The sequence below is a fragment of the Myxocyprinus asiaticus genome, chromosome 8, assembly GCF_019703515.2.
Source record: "Myxocyprinus asiaticus isolate MX2 ecotype Aquarium Trade chromosome 8, UBuf_Myxa_2, whole genome shotgun sequence".
In the NCBI taxonomy this organism is placed as follows: Eukaryota; Metazoa; Chordata; class Actinopteri; order Cypriniformes; family Catostomidae; genus Myxocyprinus; species Myxocyprinus asiaticus.
Genome location: NC_059351.1, coordinates 47,660,488 through 47,669,294, shown reverse-complemented (window position 1 = coordinate 47,669,294; position 8,807 = coordinate 47,660,488). Strand labels below are relative to the sequence as shown.

General features: G+C 35.5%; 1 protein-coding gene across 2 annotated transcripts; it reads left to right on the top strand.

Moving 5' to 3' along the window:
* The first annotated feature begins 2 nt into the window (after positions 1–2).
* LOC127445400 (cytochrome P450 2U1-like) lies at positions 3–8,280 on the top strand. Of its 2 annotated transcripts, none has more exons than XM_051705450.1 (5): positions 3–566; positions 1,613–2,200; positions 3,319–3,480; positions 5,977–6,144; positions 6,626–8,280. In XM_051705450.1, the coding sequence occupies exons 1-5, from the start codon at positions 113–115 to the stop codon at positions 6,802–6,804; spliced, it is 1,551 nt and encodes a 516-aa protein (XP_051561410.1). In that variant the 5' UTR covers positions 3–112; the 3' UTR covers positions 6,805–8,280. The 2 variants fall into 2 exon arrangements, with proteins under 2 accessions (XP_051561410.1, XP_051561409.1); XM_051705449.1 differs by having other exon boundaries at positions 1,613–2,269; positions 6,626–8,277.
* The last annotated feature ends 527 nt before the right edge of the window (positions 8,281–8,807 follow it).

Genomic DNA, 8,807 nt, shown 5'->3' with positions numbered 1-8,807 from the left:
AAACGCAACAACAGAGGAAGAAAATGTGTGTGATCAGCACCAAACAAGTATTGATCAAGAGGAACTATGTTTTCTGTTTCGGGATTCGGTTTATTTGATTAGGGCAATAATCATGGACGGTGTGCTGCGTCAGCTGTGGCAGGAGATACATCTAACAAATGTGTTTTCTGCTGCAAACCTCTTGGCCCTGACTGTGTTTGTGCTTGTTTTCTATGTGCTGCAACGGTGTCAAAGCAATACAAGATACGCGAACATCCCTCCGGGTCCAAAACCATGGCCCGTCGTGGGCAACTTCGGGGGCTTCCTCGTGCCTTCGTTTATTTTAAGACGATTCGGACACAATCCCGAAGAGTTGAGGAAAAGGGACGCAAACCCACTGTCGCCTCAAGCCGGACTAACGGAGATGGCCAAAGTGTATGGGAACATCTTCAGTATCTTTGTTGGACCTCAGCTCATCGTGGTGCTGACGGGATATGACGCTGTTCGGGACGCACTGTCAAACCACGCGGACGCCTTTTCAGACAGACCAGAAATACCCCTTATAACTATTATAACGAAGAGGAAAGGTAAAACACAAGTCATAGATAAAGACTGCTGCATGTCATAATAGAATAAAATAGTACAGAATCCAGAAGCGAGTATAATAGAGCAACATACTGGATGTAATACAGAATATTGATTCCACACTGGGCATCATAGAATAAAACTTCAATATACATTTTATTACAAGATTATTATTATTATCATTTAAATATTCCTGAAGAGAATAAAACAGAATAGTTTTAAGTAGAATAGAACAGTGCAAGACAAAATAGAATTAATTAGAATTGAATAGAATAATCAAATGTCTGGGTCTGTATACATACATCCAAGAGCAACATACTGAATGTAATAAAGACTATTGACTCTGTATTAGGGATCATAGAATAAAAAATCTGTTTCAAATTTATTGCAAAATGATTCTTTTTAAGCTTACAAAAAACAGAGTTGTACAGTATAGAATAGAATAGAATGGAAGTGCAGAACAGAATAAAGTAGAATTGAATAGAGTAGAATAGTTCAATTTTTGGGCTTGGTTACATGCATATCCAAGAGCATACTGGATATAATGTGCAATATTGTAGTTATCATAGAGTAAAAGTTCAAAATAAACTTTATACAAAATTATTCTTGTGAAGCTTCCAAAAACAGAGCAGAACAAAATACAATAGAGTAGAACTGAACAGAATATAATTAAATACTCACATGTCTGGATCTGGTTACAAACAGTACATCCAAGAGCAACATACTATAAAACACAATATTAATTCCATTTGATGATCATAGAATAAAAGTGCAATATAAACTTTATAAAAAACTTCTTCCCATTTAAGCTTCCAAAAGAACAGTGCAGAATAGAATAGAATAAAACAGTGCAGATTAGAATTGCATACAATAAAATTCAATACAATACAATTTTCACATGTCTAAGCCTGTATGCATGTATCCAAAGGATAAAAATTCAATATGAACTTTATTACAAAACAATTATTGCATCTCTTGATGAAAATAAAAAAGCAGTAACATTTCATTGTCGAATACCAGAGCTTTTTAAACGGTATCTTGTTCACAGGGATTGTGTTTGCACCCTACGGTCCCCTGTGGAGGACAAACCGTAAATTCTGTCTCAGCACTCTCCGCAGCTTTGGCTTCGGTAAGCTGAGTCTGGAGCCATGTATTCATGAAGGCCTGACCATGATTAAAACAGAGCTGCAGAGTCTAACTAAGAAAGCAGGGGCTTCTGGTGTCAATCTAACCCCTCTAATCAGCAATGCTGTCTCCAACGTCATCTCCTTAATGAGTCTGGGGCAGCGTTTCCATCACCAGGACCAGGAGTTTCGAACCATGTTGGATCTCATGGCTCATGGATTGGAGATTAGCGTCAGCAGCCCCATTTTGCTGATCAACATCTTTCCCTGGCTCTACTACCTGCCCTGCGGTGTTTTCAAGGAGCTGCGGCGCGTGGAGCTTGATATCACAGCGTTCTTGAAGAAAATCATTGCGAGGCACAGGGCCACACTGGATCCAGAGAATCCCAGAGATTTCATAGATATGTATCTGGTGGAGATGCTGGCCCAGCAAGCGGCAGGTACAAGCTCAGAAAAGAGCATGTTTTCTGAGGACGATCTCTTCTACATCATTGGAGACCTCTTCATTGCAGGCACTGATACTACCACTAATAGCGTGCTATGGAGTATACTGTATATGTGCTTGTATCCTGATGTGCAAGGTAGATGCACATGCATTTAATAATATTGACACTGCAATAATCAAATATTAGCAATTCAGCAATATATAATTGACAATTATAATTTAAGCTAAAAGTGAATGATATTGAGTTAGCAATCTAAATTTGTGGTTTAAAATGCATAATTCTTTTACTTATAGTGAACTATTTACCTTTATGTCGTTCCAATCCCGTATGCTGTTATTTTGTCCGTGGAACACAAAAGGAGAATTTTTAAGAACCTAAGATCACAGCAGCCGTTCATATTGACCATGTCTGTTTAAAAGGACAACAACAACAAAAAACAAACATAAAAGATGCCATATGGCCTGTGTGCTATATTCCAAGTCTTCTGAAGTCATACAGTACAGGTCATTATCCACTGATAATCTTCTACAGCTTTAAAATTAAATACTGTATGGCATCTATGGCACATTAAACGTCATTGGTTCTTGTTCTTGTCTTATGAAATAATTGACGTCAAACCCGATGCAACACGCCTAACTGCGATATATTTGATTTAAAGCTGAATAACAGCAATTCAATTTTAATCATGCAAAACTACATTGAAATAAGTGGTAACTGAAAAAAATTGCCTAATGTCTAAATTAAATGGTTTAATTAACGTAAAAATAATTATATATACTATATATAAAAAATATTATTAAATGCTACTTCTGTCTGAATCATCTCGACTACATAAGGATACACCAACAAAACCAATTTTAAGGGTTAGATCAGGTAGAAATATCTCCTTAAGGTAATAATTGCAGGTTACCACTTTTTACAGTGTATTATATGACTTCAGAAGGCTTGGAATATAATTCACATGTCATATGGACTACTTTAATGATAATTTTAGATGTTTTTGGTCCTTTTTGGAATGGAAAAGAGCTGCATGAACATTCTTCATTTATTCACCTTGTACGCTACACTGAAAAAATTACAGCAAACAAGTTTGGAACAACATGATGGTGAGTAAATAATGACAGAATTCTTCTCAGTTGATTTTCAATAATCATGTTATATGACTTTGTTCTATGTTCCCTCAGAAAAAGTTCAACAGGAGATCGGTGGAGTGGTGGGGTCTGGGAGAGTCCCGTCTCTAGCAGACAAGGGCAGTTTGCCATACACAGAAGCTACTATCATGGAAGTACAGAGAATGACTGTAGTGGTACCACTGTCAATACCCCACATGGCTTCTGAAACTACAGGTGAGGAAGTCAAACCAGGTGAGGTTTGGCCTTTTGCAGAAAAATATAGAAGTTAAATTGGCTTCCAAATGGAATATAACCACTAGTTCTGGCAATGTTATCTTGTTTCTTTGAAATTTTTCGGGGTTTCATATATTTAAAGTGATAGTTAATTCAGTAATTGCTTACTCACCCCTGTGTTGTTAAAACCCAATATGACTTTCTTTCTTTTTCTTAACACAAAGGGAGAAATTGAAAAAAATGTTGTGCACAGTGATGTCATACAATGGCAGTTTATGGTGACCACCTCTTCAAGCTTCAAAAGGATGCAAAAGTATAATTCAGAAGTCTAATAAATTATTCTATGGGACTCAGGATTGTTATGAAAACATATGATAAGATTTGGTGAGAAACCAACTAATGTATTATTTAGTGAAACTGTTGACCGAGCGTTGCTCTCCTCTGCAAGTTCTTGAGACTGCACAAGACCAGTATTTGTTTATCTAAAAACAGGTCTGCACAGTGATACTAAAGAACAGAACACAGATGCACACAAACCAGAAAACTAACAAAACATGTCTGAGTTTGTAGTCCAAGAATAGATGCATTTGTATGCATCTATCCGTCGCATAGAAACCGCAGAAATCTCATTCTCCATTAACACCATTGAGAATAATGGAAATTACAAAAATCTAAAAGTACTACATTAAATGCATAACAGTAATGAGAATATAGGAGGCAAAAGTGCTTAACTGCCTTAAAAAATATCACAATGCTAAAAATAATCTTAAAGGGATAGTTCACCCAAAAATGAAAATTCTCTCATCATTTACTCACCCTCATGCCATACCAAATGTGTATGACTTTGTTTCTTCTGCAGAACACAAGTAAAGATTTTTAGAAGAATATCTCCGATGTGTAGGTCCATACAATGCAAGTGAATGGTGACCAGAACTTTGAAGCTCCAAAAAGAACATAAAAGTCAGCAAATAAGTAATGCAGTTAAAAGACTCCAGTTGTTTAAATCGTATCTTCTGAAGTGATCCAATCGGTTTTGGATGAGAACAGACCAAAATGTAACTCCTTTTTCACTATAAACCTTTACATCAGCAGTCTCCTTGGTGATCATGATTTTAAGCTCGATTACACTTCCTACACCATCTAGCACTCTATGCACACGTCAAGCACTAGGATGTCAAGTAATTTTTATTTGTATTGCGCCTTTCACAACACACATCGTTTCAAAGCAGCTTTACAGAAAATCATGCCTTAACAGAAAATGAAACCGTAATATCTAGTCATCATTGTGTAGTTTGATTAAATACGATTATGAAGAGTGTTTAAAAATAAGTAATTAAATAATAATTGTATTTATAACCACAGTGAGCAAGCCGAAGGCAACTGTGGCAAGGAACACAAAACTCCATAAGATGTTGGTTAATGGAGAAAAATAACCTTTGGAGAAACCAGGCTCACTGTGGGGGCCAGTTCCCCTCTGGCTAAACAGCATGAATATAATGCCAATATTACTTATTTATGTATAGTGCAAGTCATGGTTTACATTTAGTAAACTAAGTAAGTGTTAAGGGTCGGTGTTTAAAACAAAGATTTTGTAAGAACTGTAAGATTAATGACTAATGTCTTTGAAGTTCATCCTGGATTAACTGCAGAAGTTCATCTAGATGCATTGTCCTTTGTTAGTTGGCTGATGAAGGCTTTTGTTGGCAATTTATTGATAGTCTATGTATTCCATTTTAAGAGTGTAGTCCATCATTAGACCAAGGTGATGCTGGCCGAGATCAGTGAGGTGTTGTGCAGTTCAACCGGATGTGTAATCAAGCTTGAAATCATGATCGTACCTAGAGACTGCAATGGTAAGATGTACAGTGAAAAGGAGTTATATTTTGGTCTGTTTTCACCCAAAATCGATTAGATTTCTTCAGAAGACATGGATTAAACCACTGGAGTCATATGGATTGCTTTTTGGAGCTGCAAGTTTTAGTCACCATTCACTTGCATTGTATGGACCTACAGAGATGAGATATTCTTCTAAAAATCTTTGTTTGTGTTCTGCAGAAGAATGAAAGTCATACACCTCTGGGATGGCATGAGGGTGAGTAAATGATGAGAGAATTTTCATTTGTGGGTGAACTATTCCTTTAATGGTCCTCAAAATCAGCTTTATTTTCTTTTTGCTAAATGCTTTTGACTTTTTGTCTCTAGAATGTAAATGCAAATAATTCTGGTTTGGGTCTGTTTTGAAGCCATTGATTATTATTTGATTGTCTAAAGTAAATTATTAATGAATACAACTGGACCAGGTCAATTTAACCTTTGCCATAAACTGCAGATGGGCTCTAACAAACAGACTTTAACCTGAATCAATATTTTATATCAATTCTAAAGATTCTTTGTTGTTCAAATAGTCTCACCGTCCAAATACTTTTAGAGGACACATTATAAAGCTACAACAATTGAGTAGCACTTGAACTTAATTTGTCATTTGTCTCTTCACAGAGTTCAGAGGTTACACCATTCCTAAAGGCACCGTTATCATCCCAAACCTCTGGTCCGTACACAGAGATCCCACTGTGTGGGAAAATCCTGATGATTTTAATCCATCACGATTCCTGGATGAACAGGGAAAGCTGCTCAGGAAAGATTGCTTTATTCCATTTGGCATAGGTATATTTTAAGAACTACAAAATATAGTCTAAAAATGGTTTTTTTTTTATATATATACAGTATTACTGTATACATACAGTACTAGTCAAAAGTTTGGACATACTTTTTGTTTTTGTTTTACATATTTTAGAATAATAGTAAAGTCCTCCTATTATGTAGTGACCAAAACATGTAAAAATAAAAAAATCTATCAGTCTTATATTTTAGCTTCCTTTGTCGGCATTACAACACTGTGCATTCAACTTAATGAGAAGTTGTTTTTAAACAGGTTTGAGAAATTTATATGTAAGCACGATTTCTATTTGTCTACAAAACTAATTGCAAGCATTTAAGCATAAACCTTTAGTTCAAAAGATTTTTAAGAGAATGAGAAACATCATTCAGGTGTGTCCAAACTTTTAACTGATGGTGTACACTAAAATGGCTTTATTAAGGAATCAAAACTATGTTGACTTCACTCAAACTTTTCCATATGTCACAGGTCGGAGGGTGTGTATGGGAGAACAGCTGGCGAAGATGGAGCTGTTTGTGATGTTTAGCAGTCTGATGCAGGCCTTCACATTCAGGCTCCCGGAGGGGACACCTCCTCCACCCATGAACGGACGGTTCGGTCTGACTCTGGCTCCATGCCCATTTACTGTTTGTGCGACAGCACGCTGATCAGATGACAGATGTCATTCCTGAAGCTCAGTGGCATCTTTGGAAAGCAAATTGCACCGGTTGACCATAAAAAAAAAAAAAAAAAAGAGTATGGACCATAAACAAAAAGTAGCCATTGGTAGTGTGATGAAGCAAAAAGGGCTTGTATTGTGTGTGCAACTGTTTGTTGCACATTTGAGATTATTTTTTTTACATTTATTTTGTCTGAGAATGACATAAACTAATGGAAAAAAATATATAATTATTACATTGGCATATATCAGTTTAATTATAAACATGTTATGTTCAAATATAAATTTCATGTCCTGCAAAATGCCTTCTTGACCATTTCAGGTATAATCATGTTATTTTGTGGCAATTAATTGTGACCATTTTTTTATTATTATTATTATTTTTGGATAATAATTCTTGGAGCAATTATTTTAAAAGAACACATGCTTAAACATTATCATGCTCTTAACACTTTACAATAAGGTTGTATTCCTTAACATTAGTGCAATTAGTTAACATGAACTAACAATGAACATTATTTGTACAGCACTTATTGGTCTTGGTTATGTTAATTGTACATATACAAATATATTTGTGCATTAAAGAAATAGTTTCGTATAGATCAATATTTAAGTCCTTTTTACTATAAATTCTTCTCCATGCCCAGTAGGTGGCGATATGCATGAAGAACACGACTCACCAAAAACAAAAGAAGTGAAAGTGGAGATTGATAGTAAAAAACGATTTTAATATTGATCTGTATCTCACCCACACTTATATCACTTCTGAAGACATTCAGAACCACATTTAACCACTGGAGACATATGGATTACATTTATGATGCCTTTATGTGCTTTTTGGAGCTTTTAAGTTTTGGTCACCATCCACTTGCATTATATGGACCAACAGAGCTGAGATATCCTTCTGAAAAGCTTTGTTTGTGAAGCAGAAGAAAGAAAGTCATACACATCTAGGATGGCATGAGGGTGAGCAAATGATGAGAGCATTTTCATTTTTGGGTGAACTATCACTTTTAAAAGTTGCATATGTTAACATTAGTTAATGCATCATGAACTAACAATGAACAATGATTTTTACAGCATTTATTAATCTTGGTCAGTGTGTGCATTAACTAATGTAAATGAATTGGACTTTACTGTAAAGTGTTACAAAATAATGTTATGATTTAAAATAGATATTTCTTGTTCTGTACCATTTCACTTACAACTGTTATAATTATATTATTTTGTGACTTTGTTTTTAATTATTGCATTATAATTATTAGAGCAATTATTTCAAAATGCAAGAACACATACTTACCGATAAGTATTATGATAGCATTCGGCATATATTAATGTCACTATAAAAATATAATAATTATCTTATGATCTGATGAAACAGTACAGTTTTGCTGTAATAGTTGTAATATTGTAATAAATTATTTGAAATGACACAATGAATTTGATTTCCCTCATCCATGTGACATTACATCTCCTAAAACTACCTATAAAAAACATGAACTACTATTACATGTGAAAGACGAGATCATTTCAACCTTCCAGCACGTGCAGAACACTGCCAAGTGCACGCGCGCCAACTGTCAGTGAATCATCACGCGCCAGTTCGTTAGGTCTCTCATCATCTGCTGCAAGACAAGCAGCAGTTATTTTTCAGTTCGCTGCAACCACAGGGCATTCAGTGGTGCTGGATGACATGTCTGAAGACATTTAGAAGAAATCCGTCGAGGGAATTGAAAACAGTTTGAAAAGAGTGGCCAAGAAGAAAGTTTCGTTTTCACACAGATGTAAACGAATATTTTCAGTTTATTGAGGGGCACAGATTTTTGTTGGGTCAGTGTATTTTCTAGAGGCAACTGGTTTGTGGGGCGTGACATTCTTTGCTGATTCTAAAGTGCATTTCATTGGACAAAAGTTTGTATATGCCCATTAGTGCGAGGTGATGTCATCAGTATCTATGGTCTGTTTTCTTGGAAGAGAAAGACCTGCTAAAAA

Bases quoted from the DNA above. Each gene is read 5' to 3' on its own strand.
- LOC127445400 (XM_051705449.1), top strand. From the start codon at position 113: ATGGACGGTGTGCTGCGTCAGCTGTGGCAGGAGATACATCTAACAAAT. The intron at 2,270-3,318 runs GTAGATGCACAT...ATGTTCCCTCAG, and splicing joins CTTGTATCCTGATGTGCAAG to AAAAAGTTCAACAGGAGATC. The intron at 6,145-6,625 runs GTATATTTTAAG...CATATGTCACAG, and splicing joins CTTTATTCCATTTGGCATAG to GTCGGAGGGTGTGTATGGGA.